The sequence below is a fragment of the Panthera onca genome, chromosome B4 (assembly GCF_046562875.1).
Source record: "Panthera onca isolate mPanOnc1 chromosome B4, mPanOnc1 haplotype 2, whole genome shotgun sequence".
In the NCBI taxonomy this organism is placed as follows: Eukaryota; Metazoa; Chordata; class Mammalia; order Carnivora; family Felidae; genus Panthera; species Panthera onca.
The window spans coordinates 123,396,472-123,416,376 of NC_138345.1; the positions used below are offsets into that span (position 1 = coordinate 123,396,472).

A 19,905-nucleotide genomic window follows, 5' to 3' on the forward strand; every position below is an offset into this window, starting at 1 on the left:
AGCAGGTCTAACGGCACATCGCTAATTGCAAGCGTGTCAAAGTATGTGCATATATTTGGAAACTAACATGGAAGTTTTTCTTTAATCTGTGCAAGGAAAATAGGGTTATAAATGGTTTTAATGTTTTTCCTGAATATTCTATGATCTTCTAACGCGTTCAAGAGAGGGATGCCTGGGTGGCTCAGTTGGTTAAGCATCCGACTCTTGATTTCAGCTCAGGTCATGTTCTCAAAATTCCTGAGTTCAAGCCCTGCATCAGGCTCTGTGCTGACAGTTCGGAGCCTGCTTGGGATTCCGTCTCCCTCTCTCTCTGCCCCTCCTCCACTAGTACTCTCACTCATTCTCTCTCTCTAAACAAAAAGATAAACTTAAAAAAAACAAAGGGTTCAAGAGAAAATAAATACTCGTTTTGTAAAAGACAAGAAGGTAGAGTACCTCAACCAGACGGAAAACACAGAATTTTCTGGTTGGGCTGAAATGTGAGCAAAAGGCAAAAAAAGAAAAGCGACAACTGCCCACAACCTCACAAACGGAATCTCACAAGTCTCTCTCCGAGGCTCTTGGGGCTAAACAGAAACACGCGTGCCGGGGTCAGAAGTGCGCGTGATGGCAGGGGACAGGTGGGGCTCCCTGCGATCCATGGTCACGGGGCAGCCCTGGAACCTGGAGGAAAATACCAAACAAGCAAACCATCTGCTGCTCACGAGGGAGCCAAGACTCTGTTGATCGCATCTGCCCAGCTCAACAGCCTAACAGTCACTGGCTAAGGCGACTCCGCCATTCACACAAAACCCATGTTCACTGAGCCTGTAATGTGGATATTTTCCCCAACACCACTGCCTATACCACCAGGAAGCAGCTACCACTGGATGGTCACTGGCCGGCTGTGCGTTACTGGGGCACCGGGAGACGCGTCCAGCGCTTCTGGGGGTGGTGATACGGGTCCTGTGAACATAGTTTTCACATTTTAATCAAGAAATTACTCACTATAGGGGCAACTGGGTGGCTCAGTCAGTTAAGCGTCTCTTGGTTTTGGCTCAGGTCACGATCTCACAGTTCATGGGTTAGAGACCCATGTCGGGCTCTGTACTAACCGCACAGAGCCTGCTTGGGATTCTCTCTCTCCCTCTCTGTCTGCCCCTCCCCTGCTCGCGCTCTCTCTCTCTCTCTCAAAATAAATACATAAACGTGAAAAGAAATTTTTTCTTTTTTCTTTTTTTTTTTTTTTTTTTATTTTTTTATTTTTTAATATATGAAATTTACTGTCAAATTGGTTTCCATACAACACCCAGTGCTCATCCCAAAAGGTGCCCTCCTCCATACCCATCACCCACCCTGCCCTCCCTCCCACCCCCCATCAACCCTCAGTTTGTTCTCAGTTTTTAACAGTCTCTAATGCTTTGGCTCTCTCCCACTCTAACCTTTTTTTTTTTTTTTTTTTTTTTTTTCCTTCCCCTCCCCCATGGGTTTCTGTTATGTTTCTCAGGATCCACATAAGAGTGAAACCATATGGTATCTGTCTTTCTCTGTATGGCTTATTTCACTTAGCATCACACTCTCCAGTTCCATCCATGTTGCTACAAAAGGCCATATTTCATTTTTTCTCATTGCCACGTAGTATTCCATTGTGTATATAAACCACAATTTCTTTATCCATTCATCAGTTGATGGACATTTAGGCTCTTTCCATAATTTGGCTATTGTTGAGAGTGCCGCTATAAACATTGGGGTACAGGTGCCCCTATGCATCAGTACTCCTGTATCCCTTGGATAAATTCCTAGCAGTGCTATTGCTGGGTCATAGGGTAGGTCTATTTTTAATTTTCTGAGGAACCTCCACACTGCTTTCCAGAGCGGCTGCACCAATTTGCATTCCCACCAACAGTGCAAGAGGGTTCCCGTTTCTCCACATCCTCTCCAGCATCTATAGTCTCCTGATTTCTTCATTTTGGCCACTCTGACTGGCGTGAGGTGGTATCTGAGTGTGGTTTTGATTTGTATTTCCCTGATAAGGAGCGACGTTGAACATCTTTTCATGTGCCTGTTGGCCATCCGGATGTCTTCTTTAGAGAAGTGTCTATTCATGTTTTCTGCCCATTTCTTCACTGGGTTATTTGTTTTTCGGGTGTGGAGTTTGATGAGCTCTTTATAGATTTTGGATACTAGCCCTTTGTCCGATGTGTCATTTGCAAATATCTTTTCCCATTCCGTTGGTTGCCTTTTAGTTTTGTTGGTTGTTTCCTTTGCTGTGCAGAAGCTTTTTATCTTCATAAGGTCCCAGTAATTCACTTTTGCTTTTAATTCCCTTGCCTTTGGGGATGTGCCGAGTAAGAGATTGCTACGGCTGAGGTCAGAGAGGTCTTTTCCTGCTTTCTCCTCTAAGGTTTTGATGGTTTCCTGTCTCACATTCAGGTCCTTTATCCATTTTGAGTTTATTTTTGTGAATGGTGTGAGAAAGTGGTCTAGTTTCAACCTTCTGCATGTTGCTGTCCAGTTCTCCCAGCACCATTTGTTAAAGAGACTGTCTTTTTTCCATTGGATGTTCTTTCCTGCTTTGTCAAAGATGAGTTGGCCATACGTTTGTGGGTCTAGTTCTGGGGTTTCTATTCTATTCCATTGGTCTATGTGTCTGTTTTTATGCCAATACCATGCTGTCTTGATGATGACAGCTTTGTAGTAGAGGCTAAAGTCTGGGATTGTGATGCCTCCTGCTTTGGTCTTCTTCTTCAAAATTACTTTGGCTATTCGGGGCCTTTTGTGGTTCCATATGAATTTTAGGATTGCTTGTTCTAGTTTCGAGAAGAATGCTGGTGCAATTTTGATTGGGATTGCATTGAATGTGTAGATAGCTTTGGGTAGTATTGACATTTTGACAATATTTATTCTTCCAATCCATGAGCAGGGAATGTCTTTCCATTTCTTTATATCTTCTTCAATTACCTGCATAAGCTTTCTATAGTTTTCAGCATACAGATCTTTTACATCTTTGGTTAGATTTATTCCTAGGTATTTTATGCTTCTTGGTGCAATTGTGAATGGGATCAGTTTCTTCATTTGTCTTTCTGTTGCTTCATTGTTAGTGTATAAGAATGCAACTGATTTCTGCACATTGATTTTGTATCCTGCAACTTTGCTGAATTCATGTATCAGTTCTAGCAGACTTTTGGTGGAGTCTATCGGATTTTCCATGTATAATATCATGTCATCTGCAAAAAGCGAAAGCTTGACTTCATCTTTGCCAATTTTGATGCCTTTGATTTCCTTTTGTTGTCTGATTGCTGATGCTAGAACTTCCAGCACTATGTTAAACAGCAGCGGTGACAGTGGGCATCCCTGTCGTGTTCCTGATCTCAGGGAAAAAGCTCTCAGTTTTTCCCCGTTGAGGATGATGTTAGCTGTGGGCTTTTCATAAATGGCCTTTATGATCTTTAAGTATGTTCCTTCTATCCCGACTTTCTCAAGGGTTTTTATTAAGAAAGGGTGCTGGATTTTGTCAAAGGCCTTTTCTGCATCGATTGACAGGATCATATGGTTCTTCTCTTTTTTTTTGTTAATGTGATGTATCACGTTGATCGATTTGCGAATGTTGAACCAGCCCTGCATCCCAGGAATGAATCCCACTTGATCATGGTGAATAATTCTTTTGATATGCTGTTGAATTCGATTTGCTAGTATCTTATTAAGAATTTTTGCATCCATATTCATCAGGGATATTGGCCTGTAGTTCTCTTTTTTTACTGGGTCTCTGTCTGGTTTAGGAATCAAAGTAATACTGGCTTCATAGAATGAGTCTGGAAGTTTTCCTTCCCTTTCTATTTCTTGGAATAGCTTGAGAAGGATAGGTATTATCTCTGCTTTAAATGTCTGGTAGAACTCCCCTGGGAAGCCATCTGGTCCTGGACTCTTATTTGTTGGGAGATTTTTGATAACCGATTCAATTTCTTCGCTGGTTATGGGTCTGTTCAAGCTTTCTATTTCCTCCTGATTGAGTTTTGGAAGAGTGTGGGTGTTTAGAAATTTGTCCATTTCTTCCAGGTTGTCCAATTTGCTGGCATATAATTTTTCATAGTATTCCCTGATAATTGTTTGTATCTCTGAGGGATTGGTTGTAATCATTCCATTTTCATTCATGATTTTATCTATTTGGGTCATCTCCCTTTTCTTTTTGAGAAGCCTGGCTAGAGGTTTGTCAATTTTGTTTATTTTTTCAAAAAACCAACTCTTGGTTTCGTTGATCTGCTCTACAGTTTTTTTAGATTCTATATTGTTTATTTCTGCTCTGATCTTTATGATTTCTCTTCTTCTGCTGGGTTTAGGCTGCCTTTGCTGTTCTGCTTCTATTTCCTTTAGGTGTGCTGTTAGATTTTGTATTTGGGATTTTTCTTGTTTCTTGAGATAGGCCTGGATTGCAATGTATTTTCCTCTCAGGACTGCCTTCGCTGCATCCCAGAGCGTTTGGATTGTTGTATTTTCATTTTCGTTTGTTTCCATATATGTTTTAATTTCTTCTCTAATTGCCTGGTTGACCCACTCATTCGTTAGTAGGGTGTTCTTTAACCTCCATGCTTTTGGAGGTTTTCCAGACTTTTTCCTGTGGTTGATTTCAAGCTTCATAGCATTGTGGTCTGAAAGTATGCATGGTATAATTTCAATTCTTGTAAACTTATGAAGGGCTGTTTTGTGACCCAGTATATGATCTATCTTGGAGAATGTTCCATGTGCACTCGAGAAGAAAGTATATTCTGTTGCTTTGGGATGCAGAGTTCTAAATATATCTGTCAAGTCCATCTGATCCAATGTATCATTCAGGGCCCTTGTTTCTTTATTGACTGTGTGTCTAGATGATCTATCCATTTCTGTAAGTGGGGTGTTAAAGTCCCCTGCAATGACCACATTCTTATCAATGAGGTTGCTTATGTTTATGAGTAATTGTTTTATATATCTGGGGGCTCGGGTATTTGGCGCATAGACATTTATAATAGTTAGCTCTTCCTGGTGGATAGACCCTGTGATTATTATATAATGCCCTTCTTCATCTCTTGTTACAGCCTTTAATTTAAAGTCTAGTTTGTCTGATATAAGTATGGCTACTCCAGCTTTCTTTTGGCTTCCAGGAGCATGATAAATAGTTCTCCATCCCCTCACTCTCAATCTAAAGGTGTCCTCAGATCTAAAATGAGTCTCTTGTAGACAGCAAATAGATGGGTCTTGTTTTTTTATCCATTCTGATACCCTATGTCTTTTAGTTGGCGCATTTAATCCATTTACATTCAGTGTTATTATAGAAAGATATGGGTTTAGAGTCATTGTGATGTCTGTATGTTTTATGCTTGTAGTGATGTCTCTGGTACTTTGTCTCACAGGATCCCCCTTAGGATCTCTTGTAGGGCTGGTTTCGTGGTGACAAATTCCTTCAGTTTTTGTTTGTTTGGGAAGACCTTTATCTCTCCTTCTATTCTAAATGACAGACTTGCTGGATAAAGGATTCTCGGCTGCATATTTTTTCTGTTTAGCACACTGTAGATATCGTGCCAAGCCTTTCTGGCCTGCCAAGTTTCAAAGGAGAGATCAGTCACGAGTCTTATAGGTCTCCCTTTATATGTGAGGGCACGTTTATCCCTTGCTGCTTTCAGAATTTTCTCTTTATCCTTGTATTTTGCCAGTTTCACTATGATATGTCGTGCAGAAGATCGATTCAAGTTACGTCTGAAGGGAGTTCTCTGTGCCTCTTGGATTTCAATGCCTTTTTCCTTCCCCAGTTCAGGGAAGTTCTCAGCTATAATTTGTTCAAGTACCCCTTCAGCACCCTTCCCTCTCTCTTCCTCCTCTGGGATACCAATTATGCGTATATTATTTTTTTTTAGTGTATCACTTAGTTCTCTAATTTTCCCCTCATACTCCTGGATTTTTTTATCTCTCTTTCTTTCAGCTTCCTCTTTCTCCATAACTTTATCTTCTAGTTCACCTATTCTCTCCTCTGCCTCTTCAAGCCGAGCCATCGTGGATTCCATTTTGTTTTGCAATTCGTTTAAAGCGTTTTTCAACTCCTCGTGACTGTTCCTTAGTCCCTCGATCTTTGTGGCAAGAGATTCTCTGCTGTCCTGTATACTGTTTTCAAGCCCAGCGATTAATTTTATGACTATTATTCTAAATTCACTTTCTGTTATATTATTTAAATCCTTTTTGATCAGTTCATTAGCTGTTGTTATTTCCTGGAGATTCTTCTGAGGGGAATTCTTCCGTTTGGTCATTTTGGAGAGTCCCTGGCGTGGTGAGGACCTGCAGTGCACTTCCCCTGTGCTGTGGTGTATAACTGGAGTTAGTGGGCGGGGCCGCAGACCGACCCGATGTCTGCCCCCAGCCCACTGCTGGGGCCACAGTCAGACTGGTGTGTGCCTTCTCTTCCCCTCTCCTAGGGGCGGGATTCACTGTGGGGTGGCGTGTCCCGTCTGGGCTACTTGCACACTGCCAGGCTTGTGTTGCTGGGGATCTGGCGTATTAGCTGGGGTGGGTAGGCAAGGTGCACGGGGGCTGGAGGGGCAGGCTTAGCTCGCTTCTCCTTAGGTGATCCACTTCAGGAGGGGCCCTGTGGCAGCGGGAGGGAGTCAGATCCGCTGCAGGAGGTTTGGCTCCGCAGAAGCACAGAGTTGGGTGTTTGCGCGGAGCGAGCAAGTTCCCTGGCAGGAACTGGTTCCCTTTGGGATTTTGGCTGGGGGATGGGCGGGGGAGATGGCGCTGGCGCCTTTGTTCCCCGCCAAGCTGAGCTCTGCCGTCCGGGGGCTCAGCAGCTCTCCCTCCCTTTGTCCTCCAGCCTTCCCGCTTTCCGAGCAGAGCTGTTAACTTATGACCTCCCAGACGCTAAGTCGCGCTTGCTGTCGGAACACAGTCTGTCCGGCCCCTCCGCTTTTGCCAGCCAGACTCGGGGGCTCTGCTTGGCCGGCGAGCCGCCCCTCCGCCCCGGCTCCCTCCCGCCAGTCCGTGGAGCGCGCACCGCCTCGCCGCCCTTCCTACCCTCTTCCGTGGGCCTCTAGTCTGCGCTTGACTCCGGAGACTCCCTTCTGCTAATCCTCTGGCGGTTTTCTGGGTTCTTTAGGCAGGTGTAGGTGGAATCTAAGTGATCGGCAGGACGCGCTGTGAGCCCCGCGTCCTCCTACGCCGCCATCTTCCGGCACTCCAGAAATTTTTTTAATAATAAAAAACATTACTCACTATAGAATTCAGGCTCTACACGGTACGTGACTAGATCAGAAAAGGTGAAATGTGTGGGGAACCGCAACACATTTTTATACATACGTACACACAAACGCGTACGTACACGTATGTATTCAGCACCTACTATGTGCCCAGCACTGTGCTACGTACGTGCTGAAGATACGACAGAGGACAAGACAGAGGCCCCGGTGGGGGTCACGCCTCGGTAAAGTGACAAAACAAAGTGACAGCACAGAGAGTGAGGAGTCAATCTGAGAGGGAACCCCCACCCCCACCTTTGCCCACACACCCATCTCAGCCCCTAAACTAGCACCTACGTCCTTGCCTACGCAGGAGGGTCCCTTACTCCGCCCATTCAGGCAGGAGGGGAGAACTCTCTGGTGAGGGGACTACCGAAGTTAACCCACCCACACTCTCTTTTTCCACACTAGCTGCCACAGGGCATGTGAATTCTCTCCACTCTTGCCCTGCAGGTGGGCCCCCATCCCAGGGCAGGCCCTGCAGACTCGAAATCAATCTAGACTGCGTCTGCTGCACCAGTCCTCCCACCCAGTGTGAGCGGGGTACTGCGACCTCGCCAGCCCTACGGCCTCTACCAGAGGAGGACAAATCCGGCCCACCACCACTTTTTTCTATCGGCTTCTGAGCTTAAGAAAAAGTTCCTTTCTAAATGGTCGGGGATGTGAGGAATCAAGAGAAGAACAACATTACCGTGCATGAAAATGACATGAAATTCAAATCTCAGCGTCCACCAACGTCACGGGGACACCACCACAGGCGTTGCCCGTGGCTGCTTCTGTGCCGTAAGCACAACTGAGTAGCTGTGACAGAATGCTTGGCCCACACAGCCCACCATACTGACTGACCTGGCCCTTTGCGGAAGTCTGCCGGCCCCTGAGCTAAACGTGGTCGTGACGTGATAACCTGGGAAGACTCTGCACCACCATCGGCCAGCACCGCCGCCATGAACCCACCATCCCGGGCTGCGCTTCAAGGCTGGCTAACAAAACCCTCTTCATTCCTTCCGGCCACTTTCTTAAAACCAAAATCATACTCTTGTATTTAATTCATCAGACTTGGCTCCGAATGACACACTCTGCTGGCTCCACGAATGAAAAAAGCAAACCCGGCCTCAGAGGACAAATTTTTCTCTTCAGGAAATAGTCCAAATAATGTGCTACGTCTCTGAAAATAACCCCCACGGGGGAGTTTCCAGAAACATGTGACACAGGATCACTGGAATAATTTAGCTTTTCAGGTGAACATGGGGGCAGCAGGCAGGGTGGAAAGGGAACAGGAAGAACAGTGAGAAATGACGTTCATTTGGATTTTTTTTTTAATTACCTGCCGTATCTCTCTATATCCCAGTGGGTGTAACCGGACAGAAAGCTGTCAAAAGTGCCGGAGCCTGAGGCGACAGTTCGAGGTTAAGACTCTAGAGCCAGACTGCCTGAGGCTATGTCCCAGCAACACCCCCCCCCACCAAACCCCTTCAGCAAGTTATTTTCTCTTCTGTGCCTTGGCTTCTTCATGTATAAAATGGGGGTGTTAGTGCCTACTTCAAAGAGTGGTTTCGAGAAAGAAACGAACATAAAGCCCTTAGCATCTAGAACACTGTCTAGAATATGGTATCTAGAACATGGTATCTAGAGCATAGTGTCTAGAACGTAGTTCTAGAACGTGGTTTCTAGAACATTCCTATATAGCTTGGTTCTGCTATTCACTAACTTTGGAATTCAGGACAAGTTATTTATCTTTCAGCCTCAAATTCCCCTCCTATAAAATGGGGTCGGCAATGTAAATGGTAATTCCCTTTTCTTCCTCCCTCAACCTTATACCTTATATGTTTCTAAGGTCACAGAATATTTTCAGCACTTCCATTCTCTAAAACACACATTCCTTAGGGGCGCCTGCGTGGCTCAGTTGGTTAAGCATCCGACTTCAGCTCAGGTCATGATCTTGCGGTTTCTGAGTTCAAGCCCCATGTCGGGCTCTGTGCTGACAGCTCAGTGTCTCCCATTCTCTCTGCCCCTCCCCTACTCACATTCTCTCTCTCTCAAAAATAAATAAACATTAAAAAAAAATTTAAATACACATTCCTTAATCATCAAACTTTTTATATAGGTCAGAGAGCAGAAAACAAAACAATTGCCCTCAAAGCTAAAATGCGGTGACACTACCCATGTGCAGATTGTGTCTGTGTGTCTGCCCAGCTGCCACTATCACCGAGGGACTGCGCCTGAGGTAAACAGTCTTTGCCACACCTGAGACCTCTAAACCAAAGAGCAGGGAAGCACGTTCACGTCGTGCTCAAAGGCATGGACTTGAGCATCACGCAAGCCTGAGTTCAAGTCCTTGCTCTGCCATCTTACGACCTCAGATGTGTTGCCCTAACCTGTCAAACACCCAGTGCCCTTACTCTGAAGTGGAAAAAGCAGACCCACCCGCACAGGGCAGCTGGGGGTGTTAATGAACAATGTGTGCAGAGCAAGCACTCAGCACGACGTCTGACATACGAAACGTAAACTATTATTACCGTGTGACCTATGCACAGACTTGAAGCCACACTAACCCAGAATCGATGGCTTTTATTTTTGGAAAAGCATCTCAGGGACAAGCATAGCACGGGAAACAGAACGAGTCCTCACCACAGACGAGCCAAGAACAGGTGGAGCCAGAGCACAACGGAAACAAGGCCCGGGACGTGCGAGGACACACGCTCTGGACTATGTGCGCCCTGGAGCCACCGGCCCTCGTGGCTCCTCCTGAGCTCACCACCAGCTGCCGCCACACAGGCTGCCAGCTGGCTGGCGAGGCGGTTCCCTGCCCGTTTCCACAGTGGGCTGGCAGGCTGCGGGCAACAGGCCGTGGCCAGAGGCTGCAGGTGCGTCAGCCAGGAGAGCGGGCACCCACGCTCCTTGTCCTAAGAGAGTCAGCACGCGTGCCGAGACGGCTGCGGGATAAGCTGGCTGAACCAAGCGGGAAGCGAGGCGTTTCAGAAGACTGGGAGTGGGTGCCCAGCAGCAGGTCAGAAAACCGCCGAAAACAACATTCCTCACTAACTGTCCAAACCTGGCTATATAGCTTACATGCAAAAGCAAAAAATGCAAAATACAAATGCTTGCAAAATACAAGCAAAAAATGGCCACTGAACTCCAGCCAGCCAGCCAATTGTAGGTATTATCTTCAAAACCAAATGGGGGCGGCATGCGGGGACCTTAACTTTTGCTTTGAGACTCTCTCCAGTCAGCTGTGGTGCCTAGCCTGATGTATTCATTCCACAGGACCCTTCATGTTACAGATGGGGAAACTGAGGCCCAGAACTGAGAAGTCCACAGCAGGCTAAAGGCAGAAACAGGACTAGACCCAAACATTAGCAGAAATTCTCGAATCCCACAATCCCATGGGACCTCTCCCAACAGAACTTTAGTGGGGAAGCGAGGACACTTGGATTTCCACTGAAGGAGGACTCTACAGAGACACCTGTGTTTACATGGCCCCATAAAGCTCTTTCTCCAAATGAATGCGTAAGGCATTTTTAAAGTTCTCTTTAGGGAAATTGGCAAAACTCTCTTAGGGGCAAAACAACCCAGGAGTTATTCTGCAGGGTGACTTACACCTCATGTAACCATGAATAAATATCTGAAATAACTCTGATTTATGGACTAACTTCAGACTTACGGAAAAAGTAGGAGAGAGAGAAAAAAAAAATCGCAAACCTGCATCTGCTCCAATAACCCGGTCAGGGTCTGCAGCCAAGTCATGGTTTGAATGTACTGCTCCGTGTTCATGATTTTGAGCTCAGATCTTAACTCCGGGATAATCGCACCTGTTCGCCAGCCATGCTTCAGGGTCAAATCCTAATCGCAAAGATCACAAAAAAGTCAGCTCGTCTCAACAGAATTTAAACCATTTCATTACCTTTTCCCAGATGCAACAGGTGTTCACTGAACTACTCTTCTATTGTAATGGTTAGTTATTAACCAAGCCAAATTCAATGAATTACATTTAATTAAAACCAAGTCAGCCCCAGGCTCTGACCATTACACCCAAAGAAAGTTTCTGTTTTGGGAATAATTGCTGTGAATCACAGCCCCTGCAGAGACACAGGATCTCCGATCATTAACTGTGGTCTGTAAAACAACAATTAGGTCAGGGGCAGAATGAGGCTCAACCGAAATGCTGACTGTTGAATTCATCCACAGACCACTGGGGATCACCCACTGTGTGTCAGGCCTTGTGGGTTAGGGGGAATCCTAGAATCTCAGACTCGGAATGATCCTACAACACACACATACATGGTCAAATTTTTCATTCCAAATACAGTAATCTCATGATTTGACAATAAGCCAGAATATCTGACGTCAGCCATATCCTGGAAGATCTTAGATCTATAATCAACCATACTAAATGGTCATTCATTCCCTCATTTGGCAAATATGTATCCAATCCTCACAACTGCTAGGCCCTATTCTACATACTGAGGATAAAACATGACAAAAACAGACAAAACCCTGCCCTCATGGGAAATACAGACAAAAAATTAGCAAGTAATACATAAAAGCAGGTGGTGATAAAGACAATGATCAACAATTAAGCAGAATAAGAAGGAAGAAAGTTACCATGGTATATATACAAAGTGGTTAGGAATACCAAGCCAATAAAGGGACCTTTGAGCAGAGATCCCAAGGGAAGGAGAAAAAGTATGCAAATATGTGGGAGGAGAAAAATTCAAAGGGGGGGGGGGCACAGCAAGTGCAAAGGCCCTGGGGCAGGAACATGCTGGGGGTGGGGGTAGAGGTAGAACTGTTAAGGAATGGCAAGACAGGGAGCCTAAGGCAGAGTAGGAGAGAGGGCTGAGGTAGGTCATGCCTTCAGAGAGGTAGGCTGGAGGACAGATCAAGCAGGGCCTTGTAGGAAACAGGAGGAAATCAGGCTTTTACTCTGAAGAAGAAAGGAAAGCTTTGAGGTTTTAGGGAGTAAAGTGGTATCAGGTTTGCAATTTTTTTTTTAACTTTTTTTTTTTTAACGTTTATTTATTTTTGAGACAGAAAGAGACAGAGCATGAACGGGGGAGGGTCACAGAGAGAAGGAGACACAGAATCCGAAACAGGCTCCAGGCTCTGAGCTGTTGGCACAGAGCCCGACGCGGGGCTCGAACCCACGAACCGTGAGATCATGACCTGAGCCGAAGTCGGACGCTTAACCGACTGAGCCACCCAGGCGCCCCTCAGGTTTGCAATTTTAAAAGTTAGTTGGCTATTCACCACTCTGTAAGTCCTAAGGATGACCAGCCTCTTCACCTACTGAATTTCCTTAAACCTTTCAATGTTTCTCCTTCTCCTCGAATACATGGAAACCTACGGCACCTTTGTTTTTTGTTTTTTAATTTTTTTTAATGTTTATTTTTAAGAGAAAGAAATAGAGCATGAGTGGGGGAGGGGCAGAGAGAGAGAGGGAGACACAGAATCTGAAGCAGCCTCCAGGCTCTGAGCTGTCAGCACAAAGCCCGACGTGGGACTCAAACCCACGAACCTCGAGATCATGATCTGAGCCGAAGTCGGACACTGAACCAGCTGAGCCACCCAGGTGACCCTGGCACAACCTTTTAAATAATGCCAACGGTGGCAAACTTTTGAAGGTAGCTTTTACTTCTGGAAATAGGTAAAAAGTCATCTGGAACATTCCTAAGACTAAAGCACATGATAATACGTTAATAATAATAAAACTAATTTTCTTCTGTGCCTCAACCTGGTTCTCAAATCTATCCCAAAAGGGGCACCCAAATGTGTTTTGAAAACCAGCAGCAACGTTAGAAGTACCTACATTCACAAGGTGACTCCCTTGAAGGGTAATGTTCATTGCCCACATAATTTCTGACATTTTAGGTAATGAATTGATCTCATCACTTTATAACAGCGGTTTTCAAATTCTGGCATGAGATCCAACTATATGCTGTCTCCAAGAGACTCATTTTTTTAAAAAATTTTTTAACTTTAATTATTTTGAAAGAGAGCCCGCATGCATGCGATCAAGCATGAATGGGAAAGGGGCAGAGAGAGAGGGAGACAGAGAATCCCAAGCAGGCTCTGTTCTGTCAGCACAGAGCCCAATGCAGGGCTTGAACCCACAAACCATGAGATCAAGACCTGAACTGAAATCAAGAGTCAGATGCTTAACTGGCTGAGTCACCCAGGCACTCCATATTTTTTTTTAAAGATCGTATTTTTAAGTGATCTCCATACGCAGCATGGGGTTCAAATCTACAACCCTGAGATCAAGAGTCGCAGACCCCACTAAGCCAGCCAGGCGTCCCTCCAAGAGACTCATTTTAGACCTAAGGACACACATAGGTTGGAAGTGAAAAGATTAAAAAGACCTACCAGGCAGACGCAGAACATGCCACCCAACAAGAGCAGAATGCACATTTTTCTCATAGTGCACATGAAACAGCCTCCAGGACAGACCTTATGTTAGACCCTACAACAAGTCATAATACATTTTGAAATCACACAAAGCATCTTTTCTGATCACACAGAATGAAGCTAGAAACCAACAACAGAAGGAAAAACATAGAAGTTCACCCTCTGAAACAACCAATGAGTCAAAGAAGAAATCACGAGGGAAATGAGAAAATATCTTATGACAAATGTAAATGCAAATGCACACACGACACATCAAAACTTACGTGATGCAGCAAGTGCAGTGTTAAGAGGGAAATTCATAGCCATACAAATTTACATCAGAAAAAAAGAAAGGTCTCAAATTAACAGCCAAATTTGACACCATAAGAACTAGAAAAAGAACAAACTGAACTGAAAGCTAGCAGAACCAAGGAAATAAAAAGATTATAGCAAAGACTAAAACAGGGGGAAAAAAGGGGGCGCCTGACTGGCTCAGTTGGTTAAGTGTCTGACTTCAGCTCAGGTCATGATCTCACTACTCATGAGTTCGAGCCCCACATTGGCCTCTGTGCTGACAGCTCAGAGCCTGGAGCCTACTTCAGATTCCATGTCTCCTTTTCTCTCTGCCCCTACTCTGCACACGCTCTCTCTCTCTTTCTCTCTCTCAAGAATAAATAAACACTTAAAAAAAATTTTTTTTAAACAGGAAAAAAAAAGAAAAAGAATAGAAAGACAATATAAAAAAAAATAAATGAAACCAAGAGTTGGTTCTTCAAAAAGATCAACAAAATTGACAAACTTATCTTGACTAAAAACAAACAAAAACCAGAAGACTCAAATTACTAAAATCAACAATTTAAGCAGTTACTACCAACTCTAGAGAAATAAGAACAATTGTAAAAGCTGTAAACTTAGTATAGAACGACTTGAATAACCTGGTGGAAATGGACAAATTGCCAGAAGCAAACAAGCTACCAAGACTGAATCATGAAGAAACAGGAAATCTGAAAAGACCTCTTGACTAGTAAGGAGACTGATCCGTAATCAAAACCCTTCCAACAATGAAAAGCCCAAGACCAGACAGACAGTTTCACTGGTGAATTCTACCAAACATTTAAAAAGGGATTAACACCAATCCTTCTAAAACGCTTCTAAAAACTGAAGAGGAAGGAACACATCCTAACTTATTCTGAGGTCAACATTACCCTGATATCAAATTTTAGCATGAAAAGCTAGACACAGACAGCTGAGCCCCACCAGAGTTTCTGACTCAGTAGGTCTGATGTGAGGCCTGAGAAATCGCATTTCCAACAAGTTCCCATGTGATGCTGATGTCACAGGGGCCACGCCTGAGGAAACCATTGCCTTGTGAGTGCCTCTCAGAAGGCTAAGACCTGTACGTGTGTGTCCCTTCACAGGGCCATGCACCCGCACTCCTCAAGGGCAGCACAGAGTTATCTCATCAAGGCCCAAAGACACTGGTTCTCAAGAGGCCATGTCACTCGGCCAAACCTTCTGGTAGTACGGACACCCTGACAGCAGCACTCTATATTTCTGTGTCACTAATAAGCACTTCTGTATGCAGTCCCTGATTTAACTCTGCTCACAAATAAGGACGCGGGGGCTTGGAGGACGTGTGCAAGCTCATCCAGCTAAAAACAGCAGAGCTGGGGTGAAAACCTGTCTTGCAGTTCTGAGTCCATGATTCCTTCCGCCAGACCTCAGCCCGGTCGGTGGACAGACTCGATTATGCAGGGTGCGTGCTGAAATGGCCTGGGACGAGGGTCTCTGCACACAGGCGCTGGAATCACCACCCCCCCCCCCCACCTCCTCCACCACCAGGCAGTCCACCTGTGTCTCTGCACACAGGCCCCCCCCCCCCCCCACCAGGCAGTCTGAAGTCTGAGTCCACAGACCTGGGACGATAGCACGTGTGCTCTGAAAATGCCTCCCAGGGGTGCCTACCGTGCAGCCCGTTACACCTCACCGCTCCGAAGACAGGCGTCAGACGCAAGAGGGACACAAACACGAGACCACAGTCATGTGGGTCAAAATGCTCAGAAATACCAATCAGAGTTTGATCGCCAGCCTGGTGACTCGGCGCACACTGAGCATCACTCAGACTTTGCAAAACGTGCATGGTGCAACTAGCCTGGGCCCATTTAACAAACAGAAATCCCCTGCACCAGGAGCAGGGCACGGAAGGAAATGTGACTGATTCAGCCTCGTTCTAATTATAGATTAAATCGTAATTCAAGTCCTGAGACACCACTCTAGTCATTCCAATGGGCATGAAAAGCCTCACTTTCTTATAATAGCTGTTTCCTGGAAATGCCAGTTTTTGGAATTGCAGGAGCTCCAACTGAGTTTACAGACTCTTCTGTTGCACATGGATGCTTCTGATATTTCATAAAAAAAAAAAAAAAGAACGCTTACATTTATTTCTTACCATTATTTAAATGGATTTTTCTGATAAATTCTGAGTGAATTGCTAATTTCTCTACCATTTAAAAAAATGATTTTTTATAACTATGATCCGTTCTATTCTACAAAAAATGAGACACAAAAAAAATATGTGACCTGAAAGCATAAAAGTGGTTTAAACAAAAGAGAAATTCCTGGGGCGCCTGGGTGGCGCAGTCGGTTAAGCGTCCGACTTCAGCCAGGTCACGATCTCGCGGTCCGTGAGTTCGAGCCCCGCGTCAGGCTCTGTGCTGACAGCTCGGAGCCTGGAGCCTGTTTCCGATTCTGTGTCTCCCTCTCTCTCTGCCCCTCCCCCGTTCATGCTCTGTCTCTCTCTGTCCCAAAAATAAAAAAAAAAAAAAAAAAAAAAAAAAAACGTTGAAAAAAAAAGAGAAATTCCTCAGTAAGTGGGACTAACACATCTGTCCCCCAACAAAGAAATGGAAAAAAAGGACTCACCGCCAGGTCACTGTATATGTGGTCGCCAAAATACAACACTTTGGATCCTCTCCACCCAGTAAGCTTCAAAAATTCATATAAATTGCCCTGCAAGAATAGAAAAACAGAGATATTTTAAAAAAGAAAAGAAAAACACAGATATCATGTGAGATAGAAACCTGTGTCACCTGTATAACCTGTAGCCCAAAATATCTTTATTTGCTTTTATAATTTATTTAAAGTATCAAAATATAAAGATAAAAACACCTTTGTGTAAAATCTCTCAGACCTTTGTTCTAAGTCAAATGTATGTTCCAAAAATGATCCGTATTGTATATACCTCTTTGTAACGATCTTTTTACGCTGAACACTCTGTGACCATGTCAGTAAGTATTAATCTACCATTTCAGTAGCTGAGAAGTACTGTGATTCCTTTTACCAATTCCCTGATGTTGGACACTTGTTACCTATTTTGTAAGTCATGATAAACATTCTTGTAGCAAATTTTTAGCTACATGTTAATACTTTTCTTGGTCTAACTTCCTAGAATTGGAATGGCTGTATCCAAGCAAATCTTCCACGGCAAGAAAATACACTTACCGGCAAACCCGGCCTTGTGTTGTAGACCCACCAGGAACGTATCAGGGTTTGTTTGTGGTTTTTTAACCACAACTATGTGGTAGTACTATTCTATAATTTCATGTGTTTTATAAATATTACAGAAATAAAACATTTTAAAGGATGAGATGAAGCAAACTCAGTAACACAATCAGGGTCAGAAATTCAATCCTTTATTCAAACATTTGAGAGCTTTACTGATACCAAAATATATCAAAACTACACAAAACACAGCTCATCGGGAAACCATTACTAATTTAGGTGAGTCCTCCACCACGTGACTCAAAGCTTCTTGAAGTGAAAAACCCAAGGTTTACTTTTAGCATCTTAAATTGTACAGACTATGAAAGTAATGCTTTAAATTTTGTTTTCAAAGACTGCTCAATTCTGAGTTAAGCTGGATACAGCACACCGAAAATACATTGACTTAAGTTTAAATTTTGCTTTAAGTTTAAAGCATCAATTCAAGCAGAACTCTCAGAACTACACCCGGCACACGGTAAGACTCAACAAATGTTGGCTGTTAGCATTTTATAACTGACCACAAAGCAAAGGAACAAAAAGGAAAAATCGGTCGTGAGGTACCTGCTTGTAAATCTGGCCTTTCTGCAACTTGTGGATCTTATCCCAGAGTAAGACACCTTTCTCGTTCACCTTCCGGAAAGGTCTGACAACAGAAACAGGAAACATGGTCTGTGGGAATCTGCTTATGAAACACGACACAGTTACTCACTGGGAACAGAAAGGGGCTGCACAGACCTCGAAAAGCCTGGGCACCCAAACTCCACCTCCACACTCCCTGGTTCAGTGCCCACATCCAGTGCAGACCCCAGTATCCAAACGTATTTACAGAGGAAAGAACTCCAGGGTCAAATAAATTTGCAAAACACGAGGCACTACTTATGGCCGTCTTAACAAGTCATCCATGACTCTGAAAAGCCCACCCAGTACAGAAACTTTCTTTAACCCAGATTTCCTAAATGCATTTGATCACACAGAAAATCTGCTTCGCAAAAACACGCTTCTGGAAATGTTGCCTCAGTACGTGTGTCGAGCTTGGCACTTGAAATTCAGCCACTCTACATAAAAAACAAATTTGAGGATGAGGCATATCATTTTACGATGCAAAATGGGAATAAGAATAAAGCCTTCAGTGAGCTCCCTCTACTTAGATGGGATGAAGCCTGATTCATGAATCGATCAATAAAGCCAATTATATCTTTAAAGTTAAAAAGAAAAAAGAATGTATGCAGGGTCTATTTGCCTTTTTTTTATTATTTTGTTTTTAATGTTTATTTTTGAGAAAGAGAGTGAGACAGAGTGTGGGGAGGTGGGGGGGGGGGGGGTGGCGGGAGAGGGCCAGAGAGAGGGAGACACAGAATCTGAAGCAGGCTCCAGGCTCTGAGCTGACAGCACAGAGCCCAACACAGGGCTTGAACCACGAACCGTGAGAACATGACCTGAGCCGAAGTCGGACGCCCAACCAACTGAGCCACCCAGGCACCCCTGTTTGCCTTTTTTTAAGGTAACATTTATTTGGCTTGTTTTTCTGATTAGAAAAACATTTAAACTGAGTGCAAAAAATCTGGAAAATGCAGAATACGATGAGGAAGAGGAAAATGGCCTATAATCCCAGCACCCGGCTATAAATACCTAACATTTCAGTAGGTGTCTTTCAATCTATAAAGATAACATCTGTTACCCTTCTCTTTTTTATGAATATAAGTGAGGATCACCATATATCCTGATTGGTATCTTTTTCTCCTCTAATACTGTGAGCAATTTCCCATGTGATTACATATTTTTCGTACGCTGCATTTTATGATCATAAAACATACATGCTGCTTTTTTTCCTAAACACATCATTTCTCATGGCTGTATAATATCTCCTCCTATGGATGTTCCTTCAGGTTGTCTCTGACCATCATTATAAATAAAATGGGAGGAACAGAGGTGTTGCAGACGTGCAGAACAAAGGCAAAATAAATGGGTGTGGGGGGGGGTGGGCAGGGAGAGCTGTGCTGCCCACCCACCACCCCCCCACCCCCAGGAAATAGTCTAAGACAGCACTCTGCCATGTGTATAAGTGTAACAAGGAGAGGGTATCCTTGGTGAAGGGGGAGATGAGGCCCTTGTCCTGATCACACCCTGGGATCTAATAAGAAAGTTCGGGAGAGCGTTTTCTCAGTGAGAAAGCAGCCAGCCAACGTATAGCTGTTTTTGATCAACACTCTTAAGTTTTTCCTTCATTCCCTTGAATTCTCAGTCTCTGCACATGGCTCTTGGGTCTGCCTCTTCCTTCAGGAATCACTATGACACTTGGAAAATGGGAATTTAGTGTCCCAAGAGAAATTTAATCTATTCAACATGAACTATGGAGCACTGCATTATGATACGTCAAATCACCTGGCAGAGAGGGAAAGACTGCCTGGTTACCAATCGCGGAACAGAAAAATGTGGGTTAAAGTGCTTCTTTATACAAAGTGCAGATTATTCTTATAACCCCAGTGCAGTAACTGTCAACACTATTGATATCCGGGGGGACGACTCTTGGTGAAGAGGTCGGTTCCACACATTAAAGGCATTTCAGGAGCCCTGATCCGCACCTATTAATGCCAAGAGCACACCGGAGTCACTGTCAGAACCCACAACTTCCCGCCCCTCTGTTTCCCATGACAGGAACACACCACATAAGTCTTGGTAGAGAGGTACTCCACTTGACACAGAACTTCTGCAGAGTTCTGCAGAATCCAACTGGAATTTTAAATGC

General features: G+C 44.3%; 1 protein-coding gene across 2 annotated transcripts in view; it reads right to left on the bottom strand.

The window, feature by feature from the left end:
* The window catches only part of NT5DC3 (5'-nucleotidase domain containing 3), a 94,443-nt gene that overhangs the window by 33,013 nt on the left and 41,525 nt on the right, over nucleotides 1-19,905 (bottom strand). For both annotated transcript variants that reach the window (XM_060656578.3, XM_078449540.2), the window contains exons 10-12: nucleotides 17,721-17,802; nucleotides 16,539-16,625; nucleotides 10,932-11,072 (exon numbers count right to left, since the gene is read on the bottom strand). In XM_060656578.3, coding sequence (XP_060512561.2) covers nucleotides 10,932-11,072; nucleotides 16,539-16,625; nucleotides 17,721-17,802 — 310 coding nt within the window. The remainder of the gene's footprint in view (nucleotides 1-10,931; nucleotides 11,073-16,538; nucleotides 16,626-17,720; nucleotides 17,803-19,905) is intronic.